This window comes from Capra hircus, chromosome 4, assembly GCF_001704415.2.
Source record: "Capra hircus breed San Clemente chromosome 4, ASM170441v1, whole genome shotgun sequence".
In the NCBI taxonomy this organism is placed as follows: Eukaryota; Metazoa; Chordata; class Mammalia; order Artiodactyla; family Bovidae; genus Capra; species Capra hircus.
This window is the reverse complement of record NC_030811.1, coordinates 105,389,555-105,407,140: the sequence shown is the minus strand read 5'-3', so window position 1 is coordinate 105,407,140 and position 17,586 is coordinate 105,389,555. Positions and strand designations below refer to the sequence as shown.

The following is a 17,586-nucleotide window of genomic DNA, read 5'->3' as shown; positions in this document are numbered from 1 at the left end:
GGTCTCTATGGGAAGAGTAGATATATGTATTAAACACATATATATATGTGTGTGTATATATAGTGATGGTGGTTTAGTTGCTAAGTCATGTCTGACTCTTGTGACCCCATGGACTGCAGATCACCAAGCTCCTCTGCCCACAGGATTTCCCAGACCAGAATACTAGAGTGTGTTATGTATAACAGATTTATTTCTCGGTACACCTGAATTAATACAACATTGAAAATCAACTATACTCCCCCCAAAAAAAAGATGTATGCAAATACCTTGATGTTTACCCTAAGGCAAAGACAGTTATAAAGAAGCCTGGCATACTGAAAGTATTTCAGAATTCTACCTCTGATTAAATATAAACAACCCAAAAGCTTCAGTAATTGTCCAAATCACACTGAACAGCATGGTGAAATGATTATGGGTTCATCTGTGATAACTGACAGCACTGGCTCGTTGGATCTATTTCTCCTCATTTCTCATGTGGAGCACCAAGGTTAATGCTTGTAGAGGTGACTCCAGGTAAACAGAAGTCACTCACAATTGTATTATCTATGGACCAGAGACATTTAAAAAGAAGCCTGGATTTCTAGAGGGTTGAGAAAAAGCTCTCCTCTTGCTTTAGGTTTCGTCATAGGCTGAGTTCCCCAGTAATGAGAACATATATAGCTTATCAGGGAGTGCTTTTGAGGTCAGTGCCTGTGAAATGGAAGAAAAAGAAGACTGGACAGAAGGAGAAACTATACCATGACGCAGTCTTAACAGAGGCCTTAGTCCATCCGGCGGGGAACTCTGATGACAGAACGGCTCTAGACAACATTATTTGTTGAGGTTGGGAGGCTGGGTTTCTATATGCCTGTGCTAATCAGTCACTGGATGTGGGTGCCCTGAAAGAAGGCATGATCTTGACTTGAGGCAGGTAGCTGCATCTGAGGCAATTCTCTGAGAGGGCTGACACCTGATGGCTGTCTGTTGGCAGCACTCCAAATAGCTGGGGGAATAATCCTTTCAGTCCTGAAGGAAGACCAGAGCAATGCACACTTTGCCCACCTCAGGTGTGCTGCCTTTGATCACATGCACAGTGTTGCTTTTATTACTTAAGACGTCTAGAGTGGGTCACCATAAAATGCCCCAGGAATGCCCCAGCTTGGTGAGGATTAACCTTGCCTGTCAACTTTATTGGGCACTTACGTATTTCCTTTAGACCAGAGACATTCACTAGAAGGGCCAAACAGTGTCTAAGAAGTTACAACTTAGTTAGGCCGCTGCTTTTCTGTGAGCAGGACAAGAAATCACAGTAATCAGAAAAAAATGACCAGATATCTGAAACACAGCAGCCGGGTTAGGATAGAGAGCCCAGGTTGTGCCTACTCATCTGTGTAAGAGGATGGGCAACCCTTGTATAAGTAGATCTGGGACCAAATAAAGATCTTCTATGGGCTGGATTTAGTCAAAAGGCTACAGTTTGCTGACACCTCATTTAAAAGATCAGCGTTAAAAACTAGGCAAAATGTAGGTAGGGTCGAGGAATCTGAATGGTTTCATTTGCATTCAACACCAGAAGATTTTTATTTGTGACCTTGGGCAAGATCCTAAAACTCCCTATGTCTCAGTATCTTCATCTATTAAATTAACATAATAATAGTGCCTGAGTTATAGGGTTATGAGTATGTGAGGGTGCAAGTTCAACACTTGTTGTCTGGCATGTATCAGGTTCAGCAAGTAATTTTTAGAATTGTTATTATTGTTATATTTATTACCATATCAAGTTTAGTATTTATGTTAAGCCACTATTAGCCTAAATTTTGGAGGAAGAAAAATAAGAAAACAGTTCACGTGAGTGGTTAAAATTTTAAAACAATAATCAAGGGAAAAGTTGTATGAGGATTCTTTGTACTATTCTTGCAACTTAGTAAAATCTGAAATTATACCAAAATAAAAATTGGAAAGACTTTGACCTTCTTTGCTGGGATTATTTGGGATAGAAGTAGGCATCTAGGAAACCTGACTATTTTTATGCTGCTTCAGTTCAGTTCAGTTGCTCAGTCGTGTCCGACTCTTTGCGACCCCATGAATCGCAGCACGCCAGGCCTCCCTGTCCATCACCAACTCCTGGACTTCACTCAGACTCACGTCCATCGAGTCAGTGATGCCATCCAGCCATCTCATCCTCTGTCGTCCCCTTCTCCTCCTGCCCCCAATCCCTCCCAGCATCAGAGTCTTTCCCAATGAGTCAACTCTTCACATGAGGTGGCCAGAAGTTTTATGTAATTCCACTCAATTTATCCCTTTAGTTCTTTGTCTATGTTTTCTATTAGTTCTTTGAGCATGTTTCAGGACAGTGGTTTTTAAATCTCTGTCCAGTAATTTCAACGTCTGGACTTCCTCAGAGATCAGTTCAGTTCAGTCGCTCAGTCATGTCTGACGCTTTGCAACCCCATGGACTGCAGAACACCAGGCTTCCCTGTCCGTCACAAACTCCCAGAGCTTGCTCAAACTCATGTCCATCAAGTGGGTGATGCCATCCAACCATCTCATCCTCTGTCGTTCCCTTCTCCTCCTGCCTTCAGTCTTTCTACCAATTTATTTCATTCCTTAGAAATAGCCATACTTTTCTGTTTCTTTGTATGCTTTTTGATTTTTTAAAAAATGAAAACAGGAAATTTTACTATTGTAGTATGTACTTGGGACTTCCCTGGTGGCTAGAGGGTAAGGAATCCGCCTGCAATGCAGGAGAGCTGGGTTCAATCCCTGGGTTGGGAAGATCCCTCGGAGAAGGCAACGGCTACCCACTCCAGTATTCCTGCCTGGAGAATTCCACGGTCAGAGGAGCCTGGCAGGCTACAGATCAGGGGGTCGCAAAGAGTTGGATACACTGAGCAACTTTCATTCACTCACAGTATGTACTTGGAAGTAAGGTTCTCTCCTTTTCACAAGGCTTGCTACTTTTTGGTTGCTGAAAGGCTGTAGCAGTCAGATTATTCAATGCTGATCCCAAACTATTACTGCAAAGACTATATTCTTTGTCAATGTGGTCATTGAAGTCTGTTTCTTAGATTGTGTTCAGCTAATGTTTTGATAGAAATTTCTTTGAATGCTGGGAACCTCCAAGTCTTGGCAAACTGGCACTGATCTTCAACTTGCCAGGCTTGCACTGTGCCAAAGGATCAGCCCAAGAAAAAGCTGAGGGTCCTCTCAAGTGTTTTTTGAGCATGTGTCTTATCCTGGGCACATACATGGTTTTCTAAATTCCCCCATTTACAAAGTTGCTTTTATTTTTTAAAACGTTTAAAAAAATATTTATTTTTATTTATTTGGCTGTGCTGGGTCTTAGTTACAGCATGCAGGATCTTTAATCTTGGTTGCAGAATGTGGGATTTAGTTCCCTGATCACAGATCCAACCCGAGCCCCCTGCATTGGGAATGAGGAGCCTTAGCCCCTGGATCACCAGGGGAGTCCCCATAGTTGCTTTTCATTGTCCTAATTTCCCAAAGAAACTCTCCCCAGTTTTTGCCTTAGCCAGTCTACTATATGTTTCAACAATAATTTCTGCCTGAAGTGCCTGAAGATTTTTCATTTGGCTTGCAGTATTTTCAGGCTTTCTCCTGAGTTCTGAGTGGAACACTGAGCATCGTCCTTTGGGCTGCTCCCTGTATTACTCTGCTTGGGCTGCTATAACAAAATAGCACAGCCTGGATGCCTTAGATAACAGAAACTTCTCATAGTTCTGGAGGCTGGAAAGTCCAAAATCAAGGTTCCTGTCCATTCAGCCTGTCTTCTCACTGTGTCCTCAGATGATGAGGAGACAGACAGACAGCTTTGGAGTCCCTTTTTCTTACAAAGGTACTAGCATCCTGGATGACAGTCTCGCCGTTATTACTTCACTTAACCTGTACCATGGGATTCCCAGGTGGTGCAATGGCAAAGAATCCACCTGACCGTACAGGAGATGCAAGAGATGTGGGTTCGATCCCTGAGTCAGGAAGAGCCCCTGGAGGAGGAAATGGCAACCCACTCCAGGACTCTTGCCTGGAAACCCTCATGGACAGAGGAACCTGGCGGGCTACAGTCCACGGGGTCGAGAAGAGTCGGACACGACTGCGCGCGTGCACACACATGAAGGGGCCATGGTAGTGGAAGGACAAATAACTCACTACAAAACCTTCCTGTTATTTTGAAGTGCCTCTTTCTTGATTCAGTGCTCATGTGGTGGCTGTAAGCGTTCTACTGTTTTCTAGAGTTGTCACAAAACTGATGGTTTCTGCTTAGTTTTCAATGTTTCTGTGGAAGAATGGAAGCGGGAAGCTTCCTACTCTGCCATTTTGCTCTTTTCATTCAAAAGACTGAAAAAAAAAAAAAAAAAGACTGAAATTTTGCATGCTTTTCAAAGATTTATGTTTTCCTCAGGCCAAAGCTTTCAAAAGGCTTTTTACTTATAAATGAAAAGAACGATTCAGATCACTCTTAAACGAAGTGATGAAACGTGTTTTAAAGAATGGAAAAATTATCCACTCAAACTAACTTAACAACAAAAAAGTGCAACAATGTAAGAATACAATGTAGGGATTCTTGGATCTCAAGAGGAATTGGGCCGTTAGTGGGATGGAGGTCATGGGAAATCTGTGAGAAGCTAGAAAATGACTCTCTTCCCTTTCGTTCTCTGTCTCTGTGATAGCACCAAAGCTCAGGGTCGTTTCTCAGACAGTCTGCTTCATTTCCCTCTCTGTCTATAATAGGTTCCCCTTACCTTGGGTTCACATGTTTGGGTTACAAGCCCCCGTTTGTGTTACAGTTTCAGCGTTCAATAGAGAGCAACTAAAACTTCTCTTCCAATTCCAAATCCTCAGAGGAAAGGATCTGATTGAGTCAGATTCCTTCAAGGATCAAACTCCATCCAATCAAGAAGGGACAAGGGTCCTATAGTATATATATATACATGGTTAGAGAGACCAAACCTCTAAATGGGACTTGGAGGAAAAGGAAGAGAGTTCTTCTCAGTGGATGATGGACAGAAACCCAACAAAGTATCTATCCAACCCATTCCTAGATCTAAAAACCTTTAAATACAACTTAAGAGAAAGAAGAAAAAAATTGTGCCACTTTACATAGCTAAAATTTGTCCGTTTTTTACACTAACAGAGGTAATGAACACATTTATAAATAATGTACTGCTTAGGGATTTTAAAGCATCACCTACTTCATTTACAACAAATGTTTTCTGCTTTTGTTGAGCCACCAGGGAAAATAATAAAGGCATATTCTGATGCTTATTCCAGGGAACTAGCGCAACACAGAATAACCCCAGGGAGCCCAGCCTTCTAAGCTGAGACTATTTCTCTGGTTCCTCAGTGCACACGTGGCAGACTCTGCTTTCAAGCTAATAACTTGTGAGTCATGCTGAGTCCTCTTTCCTTGAGGTTAAAAGTATTTCCTAGACTTTCCTTTTTTCCTTATCTCCTCCTTTGTTCTCCACCTTTATCTCCTTCACATGTCAGTCAATTCAGAAAATAACACTAGCCTTTCCAACTGTCTCAAAATCTTGGTTGATTTTGTGCACATGTAGCTGCAAGGAATAAAAACTGTTTGGAAAATGCTCTCTTGGATTCCACAGAATGAAAATACTGTATCCTAGCAGGAATTTTTAAAGAAATGAGAAGCTCCATTGAAAAGCATGCTGTCTCCAGAGAAGGAAGCTCTGTCTCTTTTTTCTTGGGTTCTTCTTCCTACTCAGGTTAATAAAGATGGTAGGTAGTTGGGGTCATCTACAACCACAAATACTCTGATATCTAGTTGAGTCTGTAGTTTCATCTAATTTAGAGTTATAGCTGAATAGCAGAAAACACAACAAAACCTGGAAGTTTGGACAGTTCACCCATTACATTATCAAGACTTGAATCTTACACTTAAGTCTTGTCTTACTCACCCTCATGTATTTACCTCTGGACTTAGCCACACCACCAAACTGTGTATTGTCTGTAATTGCATAATCTCTACCTCTGACGTTCCATTACATAATGCTTTCCCTTTTGTGCCCAAGGCCTCCTCTCTGAAAGAGAAAGACATGTTTTCTACTATTTATTTTTTTTGCTGTTGGGTACAATTTTGCTTAGACTCAAACTAAATTATTGGTTAAATGTATGTTTATTACTAAGTATGTTTAACTACCACTGTTACCATAAAGAGGGACACACACCCAGCCACAATTACAAATTAATTCTTGAAAAAAGAAAGGAGCCAGTCATAATTATGTATTCTTTTTACCATGCAATAAAATTTCAACAAGGTAATAAAATGAGATCTGACATATAATACCTTACCATCCTGCTATACTCTTAAATCCTAACTTCTTACTATGAACAATACTAATATTTTACAAAGTGTTAGTCATTCAGTTGTGTCCAACACTTTGTGACCCCATGGACTGTAGCCTGCCAGGCTCCTCTGTCCATGGAATTCGCCAGGCAAGAACACTGGAGTGGGTAGTCATTCCCTTCTCCAGGGATCTTCCTGACCCAGGGACTGAAATGCCATCTCCTGCATTGCAGGTGGATTCTTTACCATCTGAGCCATCAGTAAAATTAGTTATTTGTTATCACTTCTTAAAAGAAAAGTTTTCATGGTACACACTCCTAAAATATTTAACTTATGAATCTAATGTAATTAAAAGAATGATATAATCCCCGTCACATATAATCCCACTGACTACCTTTCGAGGACAGTCAGAATTACTTTCTCCAATTTAGCAATAGGGAAAATTGAGATTTAGAGGGCTTTGATAACTTGCTACTCAGCTAATTACTGACAAAACTGAGATCCTTACTGAAAAAGAACAGATTGTTCCTAAACCAGAAGAGAAGGTTGCACAGAAGAAAAAGATATCCCAGAAGAAAGTAAAGAAACAAAAACTTACGGCCCAGGAACAAATGCTGCAAAAAATAAATGCAAATAAAAGTAAAAAAAAAAAAAAAAAGAGAGAGAGAGCATCATTCACATCTCAAGGGTTCCACTGCACTATTCATTATATGTTTCTTCCAGGACTGTCATTGTTCAGATTTCAATAAGATTCACAACTCATCTCCCTACGATCATGTCAGAAAAACCTTACAGAATACAGGTGTCAGGGGTCAAAAATAATACAAGCATGGTATGTTACCCTTTAAGTGAAAAAGATACTATATTGTACTTCATTCAGTTGTTTACTCATTCAAAACAACAAATAATCAAATACCTAGATTGTGCTAGGTAGGCTCCACTATATCCAGCTTTTTAGTAGTTACTTTTGCTGCACATGGCTTATAACAACAAACATTTATTATTTTACAGTTCCTGCAGACTTGAATTTGGGAGTGGCTAAACTGAGTGATTCTGGCTCATGGACTCTCTTCGGGTACAACAAAGATACTGACAAGGGATGCAGTTACGTGAAGGCTTGGCTAGGCTGAAGGATCTGCTCCCAAATTCACTCACATGGCTGTTTTCAGAAGCTCTCAGTTCCTCACTGACTGTTGGCTGGAAGCCTTAGTTATTCACAACATGGGCCTCTCTCTAAGTTGCTGAGTGTCCTTACGACATGACAATTACCTTTCCCCAGTGAGCAATCCCAGAGAGAGCAAGAAGAAAGCTGGCACATATATAGTCTCCACTTAGAAGTCACATCACAACATTTCTACATTCTCTTTATGAGAACAAGTCACTAAGTACAGTCCAAATTCTAGGTGAGGGGAATTAAGCTCAATTTTTGAAAGAAGAAGTATCAGAGAACTTGTGAACATATTTTAAAACTACTATACCAGTAGTTTTAATTTAATTTATAAATTCAATTTATATTAAATTCTAAATAATTTATAGTTTTAGAAGTTTAGTTGCTCAATCATGTCCAACTCTCTGCGACCCCATGGATTGTAGCCTACCACGATCCTCCGTCCATGGGACTTTCCAGGCAAAAGTACAGGAGTGGGTTGCCATTTCCTTCTTCAGAGGATCTTCCCGACCTAGGGATCGAATCCAGGTCTCCCACATTGTAGGCAGATGCTTTTACCGTCTGAGCCACCAAGGAAGTCCATTTAATCTATACATTATTATATAAATATAATTTATAGAATTTAACCTAATTACTACTAAAGAGTTGTTAATCTAATTGTAATATTTGGATATTTAAAGGAAAACTAAGTTTATTAGAGAGTGGTTTTTTGCTGTTGCTTGTTTCCATTTTTTGTTCCCATTTTCATCTTACCCTGTTTATTAAAAAATTCTACCTATAGTGCTAAATAAATAATGACTTTTCCTATCTTTTTATGCCAATTAGGAATTTTATTCAGTGCTTATAACAAAAACAACAAAAACCTTAAAGAAAATGGATTTATTTTCCTTCATATAACAACAAACCCCTTTATATAACAATAAACCCAGAAATGAGCAGACCAGGGCTGATAAGCTGACCCTTCAAAGCAATCACAAGCCAGTCCCTCTGGCTACGCTATTATTTTGTTACTGTGGTTGAAACAGGGCTGCTCCACATCTAGCATCATATCACTGTTCCAGGTAAGATAAAGGACAGGTATAGGTCCAATGGCTAACAGAAAGTTTCTTCCATAAAACTTTGAGCCTCTATGAGCAATATCTACTTTCATTCTGCTGATAGATCACATGGGAAACCATGGCTTATAGGAGCCTGAGTAAACAAGTATTTTTAACTGGACACAGTTGCCCTGAAAAAAAGTCAGAGTTCTGCAAGTAATAGAGAAGGGATTTTGGTTTAATCAACTATCAGTGTCTATCACTTTGCTCCAAGGAGCTTTGACACACATTCCTGAAACACACTCCAGATAGACAAACATACTGTTCAAGGTTAATCTGTGTTTCAAATGGGAGAATCTGGTCATTTTGCATCTCACATGTAAATCGTATTTTTCAAAGTAACCACAGCTTTTTTTCTAGTTAATAATGAAGAAAAGTTGGCTGACATTAATGTCACTTCAAGGAATTTATTCAAGAAGACAGCGGTACAGTTGTGCAAAGGTACATGCATTAAGAAACTCATCACAGAGTTGTTTAAAATAGTAAACATTTGGGGGAAAAAACAGAAATGAACCAATAGAATACCGGTTAGATAAACAATGGTACGTCCACTTCACACTAGGCAACTTTTAAAAATGATGTTATTCATGATATATTGTTCATGAAAAAAGAACTGTGTACATGATAAAATCCAGTTTATCATACATTGTATTTCTATACCTTTATATGTTTTTATTCTTAGAGACATCTGGAACATGACATGAATTTTAAAAAATTGTTATCTCTGAATTATGACATTTGGAAATTTTTTACATTTGTTTCAATAAGTGTACATTGCTTTCATGAAAATAATAGCTATTTCCAATAATACCTAGAAGGGTAGGAGGGGCCTGATTTGACGTGGTAGTTCTATCAACATACCTCTTGCCACTAAGAAAATTATCTTAGACATGCTGTAGCTGAGCTTACCCTTGGAAGGGTTTCCTATATTTGCTCACTGGAAAAAGATTATTTCTTATTCCTTATAAATTTTAATAAAATTAAAATAAGAATCCTGAAGCATTTTGTTTTATTTTGCTTTCTATTTGGTACACTTTGACCTCGAAGGGTCTCTTTTCCCTGTCTCACAGTGGCTGTGGAAGACAAAGGGGGTGAGGCTGATCAATAATTATATACAGGTTGGGGGAGACAGAACAGATGGAGGTGAGGATCCAACAGAGCACTAACCTGGATATCACATACTTGCACTTCTCTTCCAAAACAGGCTTCTCAGTTTATCTTTCTGACCTCAGTTTTCTCATCTGAAAAAATGAGAGGTTTGGATAAGAATCTAGATGTTTTAAAGTTCTTCCCAAAGATTCTTTCAGATTTATTAATGATATATCCTGGTAAACTACACTAAAGCTGAATCTAGACACATAAAAGGAAACAACAACAATACTTTAGTTACATTGTTTATTATTCCTCTCCAGCGTGGTAAGTAACTTGCCAAGGTTACACAGCTAATAGGTGGCGGGAATCAAGATTCCAGCCCAGAGGCCAAGGCACTAAAGAACTGCCTAGGAAGCAGGGTAGTTTTCTCACCCTCAAACTAGGCTTTGTTAGATACCACCAGTAAAGTCAGACTTGATCCCACCTCCTGACTGCTGTGGGACTGCCTCAATCGCTCGAGGGCTCCTCGCTCTCTAATCCCAAAACAGTTTTCTGATACAAAGTCCCTTTGCCAACTAAAGGTGAGACGGTGAGGTTTTGGAGAGCTCCGAAGAAACTTCGGGCCACTGCCTGGCAGTGGAGAAGTTATCACAGAACCAAAGACCATGTGTGCCTTCAGGAGGCTTTGTGGTAGCATTAATTGGGTTCTCAGCCCCTGCTCATTCACATACCTGGTTATCCAACACTCGTTTGCGTACCTCATCTTGCGTGTTTCCTCTCCTTAAGGCCAGAGAGGTACTGAGTTGAGAGTCGGGAGGAGGGGATAACAGGGGTAAAAAGAACAGTTTAAAAGCAGGCTAGAGGCCATAAGACTACTGAAAGGGAAGAGCCTGTCTCTTGGACAAAGGTCCCAAGGGTATTTGCAGCCCTGGTCCCTGATGTTTCACTGCTTTGGGCCCTTTCAAGGTCCGGAAGCTAGTGCAAGACCCTTCAGCAACGCGAGGAAGGTGGAGGCCGCCACCGAGGTGCCGCAAGCGGGCTGTGACTACCCCTCATAGAAGATCCGACTTCCCAGACCCCTTCGCACAAGGGCGGGGCGTGCGCTCGGCCGCCAATCCCCGCGCCCGCACGTCTCCGTAGCCCCGCCCCACCCTGCCCCCTCTCGCTCCGCCCTTCCCTGGGGCTGGTGCGGCGGCGATGACGTCAGCGCTAGGAGACCCCTGGGTGGCGGCTGCGCCGTCGGCGGCCCGCGGCCGGAACGCGCTGCGGGGAGGGGCGGAGCGAGCGGGCGGGAGCGCGCGCTGGGCCCGCCTCGGCCGCCGCCGCCGCCGCTGCCGGGGAATAATCTGGGCGGCAGCGGGCCGCCCCGGCCAGCAGCCACGAGCCACTTCTGCGGCTGCCGAGCAGAACGAAGGTCGCCGGTCTCGTGTCGTCCCCCTCTCCGCCCCCCTGGAGGGGCGAGAGGGAGCCGAGGCTGATGTCAGGTACGGCCGGCGGAGGCGCCCTCAGGCTGTGGGTCCAAGGTCTCGGGTCCCCTCGCCCTTCCCTCTGGGAGAGTGAATGTGGGGGGAGCGTGGAGGGTGGAACCCCACCCCTGGCGCCGCCAAACAGGTGTCTCGGAGTCGCTGCCGGGTCTGGGGACGTGCGGGCTCCTGAGGGACGCGCGGGGCACTTCCTGCTCCCGGCGTCTCCGCGAACTGCCAGTGGGGCCGCCTGCCCGCCGGGCCGCTATTTTGTTGACATGTAACCTCCTGTTAGTCGCAGGTCCTTCCCTTTCGCTCTCTGGTGCCCCTCGCCTCTTCGCGCGCCGCCTGCCGTCGGGTGGCGACGGTGAGGCGCGGGCTGCGCTCCGGACCGCGCGGCTGGACCACTTAGCGGTCCTGCCCCGCCGGGCCCTCCCCCCGCGGAGCTGCGGGCGCTCAGGTGTGGGCACCTTCCAGGAGAGCCGCCGGGCTGCCGCGTCGCGCCAGCGCCCAGCGAGCCGGAGTCTTGCGCAAGTGCTGGGGGACTTCCTCTGAGCTCTCTGGATCATCAGGTTTGTCTGGCTGATTTGTTCTTTTTAAATTCCCCTGCCCCTGACAGAATAAGCTAGGCAGGTGTGTTGGGGCATTGCTCCGTGAAGGACGCGGGACGAGTTTTTTCCTTCCCGCCTTCCTCTCCCGCCAGGTGCGATGGGATTAGTAGGTGCTGACAAATGGACTTTACAGCTTTGAATTTGGATACATTGCCTGCTCAGAAAATGAACGAAATGTGGGTGTGGGGATTTATTCTTGCCCAGCACTTACCCTCTCTCTTTATTATTATTTTCAAAAGACGGGAATTTAAACATCACAGGCCTTGGAAAAGTTGACTGGATTTATAATCTGATTCTCTCAGTGCCTTGTAGTTATTGTGGTATATCGTTTTAGAGCTTTTCAGATTGAACCCTATTATCCTAACCATGAATTGGTTTCATCCTGGTGTTAAAACTTAGTTAAAAAGTTAGAACTTTAATGCAATAGAGTGAGTAATTAGGCCAATGTGAAACAGACAGAAATGTGTTCATTTACCAGAAATTGGGCACTGAATATAGATAGCTCTGCCTGGGTAACTTCAAGTTATTTAATTCTGGTGTTAGTTTAGAGGGTGGGAATCTGAGTATTTAGGAGGTAAAACTAACTTTTTACACTTTTATCAGATAAATGTCAAATGAGCCTTATGTACATGATGTGTGTTCTAAGTATTGTGTATCATAATTGTATTTATTTCATTTTTTGCCAGCCTTAGTGTATAGTAATGTACAGTTTAATTGAATGTAAAGTTTCAAGCTACCAAACAGTTAACTCTTTTTACCATATGTTAAGTGAGACAGTGATTTAGTAAGGAAAGTATGACTCACTTAAAATTCTTCACAGGAAAAGTGTGTGGTTTTTTAGTTACGGTGGATAACTATTAGATGTTTCTCTTAAATTTCCCTGAAATTTGTGTTTTTCTGTATCTTTTTACTTTGGGTTCAGCATTTTAAAAATATTTTCTGGGCAGTACCCATTTAAAGATAGATGTTCCCTTACATATGCTTTTGGGGGGGTATTGATTGTACTAGTCTGTATTTCTGAGTAAATTCAGTATCCAGAAATTATTAGAATATCATAAAGTCATTTAGGAGTACATATCAATTAATGATCACCTAGTCATAGAAATAGAAAAGTGTGTCTTTTAGGGATATGCAGTACTACTATTTGTGTATTGACTTGTGCTCACTAACATAAAAATTGATTATACAACTTATACACTCTATGGACCATGGTGATTTTAGAGTCTCAGTCTGGAGAAATCATTGATTGGAATTCTTGTGACAGTACACCTATAAACAAATATTAAATGGAAAATGGACAACTTGATGCTGAAATTTAATTGTGATTCACTTAAAATTTTAAGCTTCCCAATACAACCATGTTGCTTTTACAATGTTTGTTGAGATTTTAGTAGAGGCTAGTATACAAACTATAGCAAAGTGGAAGGAATGTGGCAAAATTCTTTTTTAAATAAGGGGGTGAGGGATGCATAATTCTTCCATGAAAGAGAAGTTAGCATTTTACCTTGAAATCTAAATGATTATCGAATTTGTACTTAAATTTTCATTTTACTGCTAACTCAGAATGTCCTACAGGAAAATGCAGGCCAAAATCTATAATGTGTGAAAGTAAGCGTCCCTTGAAGAAAAAAATGCAAAGAAGCTGTTATATATGAAATAGGGTAGCCTATAGGAAGGCAGAAGAAACCAAAAAGAAAATCCGAGTAAGTGATCTAGACTCTGTAGTGTGAGCTACCTGGCACATTGAGGGGACATGTTGAGGGCAGAGAGAGGTGGTATTAAATTAGGGAGATTCTGAAACAGGAAGTCTAATTAGTTCACAAGGAAAGCTACATGTTAAAATATTTAAATTGGTGCAAGTTGGATAATTGGCAGATTTGAAACTATATACAGCTTGATAGAGTCATTTGCATTTTTGGTCATTGTGTTAGCTTCCTAGGGCTGCTATAACAAAGTACAACACACTGAGTCATTTAAAACAACGGAACTTTATCATTTCACTGTTTTGGAGGTTGCAAGTGTGAAATCAGGGTGTTGACAGGGCCGTGCTCTGCCTTCTGGGGAATTTTATCTGTCCTGTGCCTCTTAGCTTTGTGTGTCCCTGGCACTCCTTAGCTTGAAGTTATATTACGCAAACCTCTGCCTCTGTTGTCACATGGCGTTCTCCCTGTATGTCTCTGTCTCATGTGGTGTTCTCCCCTTTTTGTAAGGACTTCAGTTATACTGAATTAGAGTCCACCCTGCTGCATGCGTGTTAAGTCGCTTCAGTCGTGTCCAACTCTTTGCCACCCTTTGGACTGTAGCCCACTAGTCTCCTCTGCCCATGAGAGTCTCCAGGCATGATGACTGAAATGGGTTGCCATGCCCTCCTCCTGGGGATCTTCCCAAGCCAGGGACTGAACTGGCATCGCTTAACATCTCCTGCATTGGCAGGCGAGTTCTTTTACCACTGGCACCACCTGGAAAGTCTTTGGCACCATGTAGCAGACCAAATCAGAAAGGGCACTGAGAACAGACTAAATCCATTTACCTATCTCAGTACCTACTGTGTGCCAGGTCATAGAAGTAAAACAATGACTAGGTGGGCAAAAATCTCTGTCCTCATGGAACTTAAGTTCTAAAACCTTGGTTCTCGAACTGTGGTCCCTGGAACCTCTGCATCACCTGGGAACTTGTGAGAAATGCAAATTTTTAGGCTCTATTCCGCAGACTTGTTGATTCAGAAATTAACAAGCCTTTCAGGTGATTCTGGTATAGACTCAGGTTTGAGAACCACTGATCAAGTTGGAGAAAAGAGACAATAATCAAGATGAGTAAGTAAAATATGTAATATATTAGATGTTAATAGGTGCTGTCAGTAAGAGGAGGGTGGCTCAGGAAGACGCGCCACCCCCCCTGCCCCCCGCTGCCCCCAACCAGGAGTAAAGGCCCAAAGGAGTTGGGGAGTAAGCCATGTGAGTATCTGGGTGAGTTGTGTTCCCAACAGAGAACAGCAAGTATGAGGATGCTCAGGTATTCGAGGAACAGCAGAGAGTCCAAAGTTAGAACACAGCAAGGAGCAGATAGTAATAGGTTCAGTTTTTGAAATTTCTGTTTGTTCCTTTTTAACCTGCAAAAACCAAATACTAGGAGAGCAAGAGAAAAGTGTGGGAATAGGATGCCAGGTGGAACCTAGTTGCCCATGTAAGAATATAGACTAGTATATAATCTAGATATATTTATACATTCATTTGGCAATATGTGAAGACATTTGAATCACAACTAGGGGGAGTGCTACTGATGTCTAGTGAGTATGGGCCTAGGATGCTGTTGAATATCTTACAGTGAACAGGGCACCCCCCCACAACAGAGAATTACCCAGCTCAGAATGTCAATTATGTCAGGATTAAGAAACATTGGCTTAATGGGATTTACCGAGGTTGGGGCATGGATAGCAGAGGAAAGGTGTGTTGTGTAGATGGAAAAGACAGTGGGAATAGAGGAGCTCACTGCATTGAGGTGTTTATTGAACTGTAAAGAGTTCACAGTTGCTGAAACGTAAATTATAAGCAGGGGAGAGATGGGGGGGTGCATACTGTACCTATATGGTAATGCAGTTCTTTGAAAGCAAAGTTATGAAACAGTAGGAAAGCTAATATATTATTAATTTTATATTAAGCATCACTCACCTTAAGGGTAGACTAGTATTTATAATTTATGTATTCATTACATAACTTTGTATTAAGTTTTTTAATATTTATAGCCTACACGGTTCATTTGCAAGTTTTTCAAATTGTCACTAATCTCCAAAGAAGTTTTCCAGTATTTTTATTCAAAAGTATCTGCATAAAAGTGAACCCAACCAGTTCAAACCCATGTTGTTCAAGGGGCAACTGTAGTTACCTTTGATGAGAACCTGGGGTAGAGATGGGAATGAAAACATACTCTTTTCTGTATGTATGTGTATGTCTGTATATAAGTACATGTGTGTATATGTGTGTTTAATCTATGTTTTCAGTTTGGGTTTGTTTTGTTTTGTTTCCTGTACATTAGCAATACTTTACTAACAAAAAATTGTAATTGCCAAATGTACCAAGATTTTCCTAATTAGTGCAAATCAATCATTGTTCTTAACAGCTACAATGTAATCTCTGATAGAGATGTACCATTTTTTTTTCTTAACTAGCTCCTCATCAACAAACATCTGTGGCTATGGCTGCCATGAATATCTTTGCACAGTTCTGTGTTTGTGTCCATAAAAAAAATTTCTGATCATGAAATGATATGTCAAGGCACACTTGAAAAGGTTTATAGGTACTGTCAAACTGCTCTTCTAAAAAGACAATAAGTATGTTTATTCTGAGGAACAGTATAGGAGCGTCAGTTTTCTCAAGTCTGTGTCAGTGCTTAACATTTTTTGCCATTCTGATAGGTTAAGAATAGTATCTCTTCATTTGAGGTTTACATTTCTGTAATATGAGTGAAATGTGAACATCCTTGACCATTGTTTTTTTTTTTTTTCATTCAAATCCTTTACTTCTTTTAACTGTTGTTATATTAAGTTGATTATCTTTTTTATGATAGTTTTTGTTATTTTTTGCTGTACAGATTTTTTTAAACATTTTATACAAACCGTACATTTGAACTAGCAGTTTCATTGCCAGTTAATTAAATGAATAACTTCATACATTTTACTATATTTATACATTTTGAGATTTGGAAAAAAATCTCGGTTCATGATATAAAAATGTAAAAAAGATGTTTTCTTCTAGTTTTGTTTTAATTTCATTTTTTTAAAGTATTGAAATCTTAGAAACAGTCAGAATTTGAAAGAAATAGGTGGAGATCCGGATGGTTGCTTATCTTTTCCCCAAAAGATTATTATTTCAATATCCTTTCTTGAATAAGCCATCTTTTTCTTGATTTGAAATGCTATGTGTACTATGCATTAAATTTCCATATGTACTTAGGGGTTTTTTTTTGTTTTTTTTTTTTAAACAGACTCTATTTCAGTCTGGTAAGGACCACCAGGGATATATATCTTTAGGCTAACAAAGTGAGGTTAATTAACTTGCTGCTGAGAGGGAGATCACACACCAGAGGAACTGCCAGAAGGGACAGTGTTATTATAGGATTCTGGGGAGGGTGGAGTTTAGACAAAATTTAAATGAAGCAATATTTGATAAGTTTAAAGCACAGCAAGACTGTGTACCGGGTTAATTAACATCAGGCCTGGGCTGAGAAACAGACTTAAGAGTCCCGTTTCCTTGGAGACTACAAAGTTAAGATAAATGTGTGGAATGTTGTGTCTGGGAAACCCTTATCTGAAGCTCTGGGTTGGAAATTGAGGCTGCTTCTGATTAATGATTCATCATCCGTGCAAGAGTGGGGTGTTCCAGTCTCACTGATACACTTCCAAATAATTCTGACAATCTGTAGAGAAAAAAGGTTTCACAGCAGTATGTCTTTAGTATGAATTAATAGAAGCATTAAAAACATTTTTTCCGATCCACAGGTACACTGATGTGCCTGTTCAGCCAGAATATCAAATTGTTTTAATTACAACATGTTGTACTCACATGATTAATTTTCCAAATAACATATAAAATAATTTTTACCACATTATTTAATTTTAAAAAATCTTGTGTCTTAAGTAGATCTGCCTAGATTTAGTCCATCCTCACACCCCTTTCCCAGGTATATGCCTCAGATTTTTCTTATGTGGACCATTTGTAAAGTCTTTATTGAAATTGTTGCAATATTGCTTCTGCTTTACGTTTTTTGGGGTTTGGGCCACAAGGCAAATGGGATCTTAGCTCCCCAGCCAGGGATTGAACCTACACTCCCTGCATTGGGAAGCAAAGCCTTAACC

General features: G+C 41.0%; 2 protein-coding genes across 5 annotated transcripts in view; one reads left to right on the top strand and one right to left on the bottom strand.

Moving 5' to 3' along the window:
- The window catches only part of ASNS (asparagine synthetase (glutamine-hydrolyzing)), a 152,701-nt gene extending 141,982 nt beyond the window's left edge, over positions 1-10,719 (bottom strand). For both annotated transcript variants that reach the window (XM_013963150.2, XM_018047384.1), the window contains exons 1-2: positions 10,393-10,719; positions 9,737-9,810 (exon numbers count right to left, since the gene is read on the bottom strand). The gene's annotated coding sequence lies outside the window, so the exon portion shown is untranslated. The remainder of the gene's footprint in view (positions 1-9,736; positions 9,811-10,392) is intronic.
- The window catches only part of C1GALT1 (core 1 synthase, glycoprotein-N-acetylgalactosamine 3-beta-galactosyltransferase 1), a 51,065-nt gene continuing 44,412 nt past the window's right edge, over positions 10,934-17,586 (top strand). Inside the window, exons 1-2 of one of the 3 annotated variants that reach the window (XM_018047387.1) lie at positions 10,934-11,145; positions 11,420-11,696. Coding sequence is in view for 1 of the 3 variants with exons in the window: in XM_018047386.1 (XP_017902875.1) it covers positions 11,139-11,145 (7 nt within the window). In the remaining 2 variants the exon portion in view is untranslated. Of the gene's footprint in view, positions 11,146-11,419; positions 11,697-11,763; positions 11,828-17,586 lie in introns of those variants that run through there. The other 2 variants (XM_018047386.1, XM_018047389.1) reach the window with 2 other exon arrangements.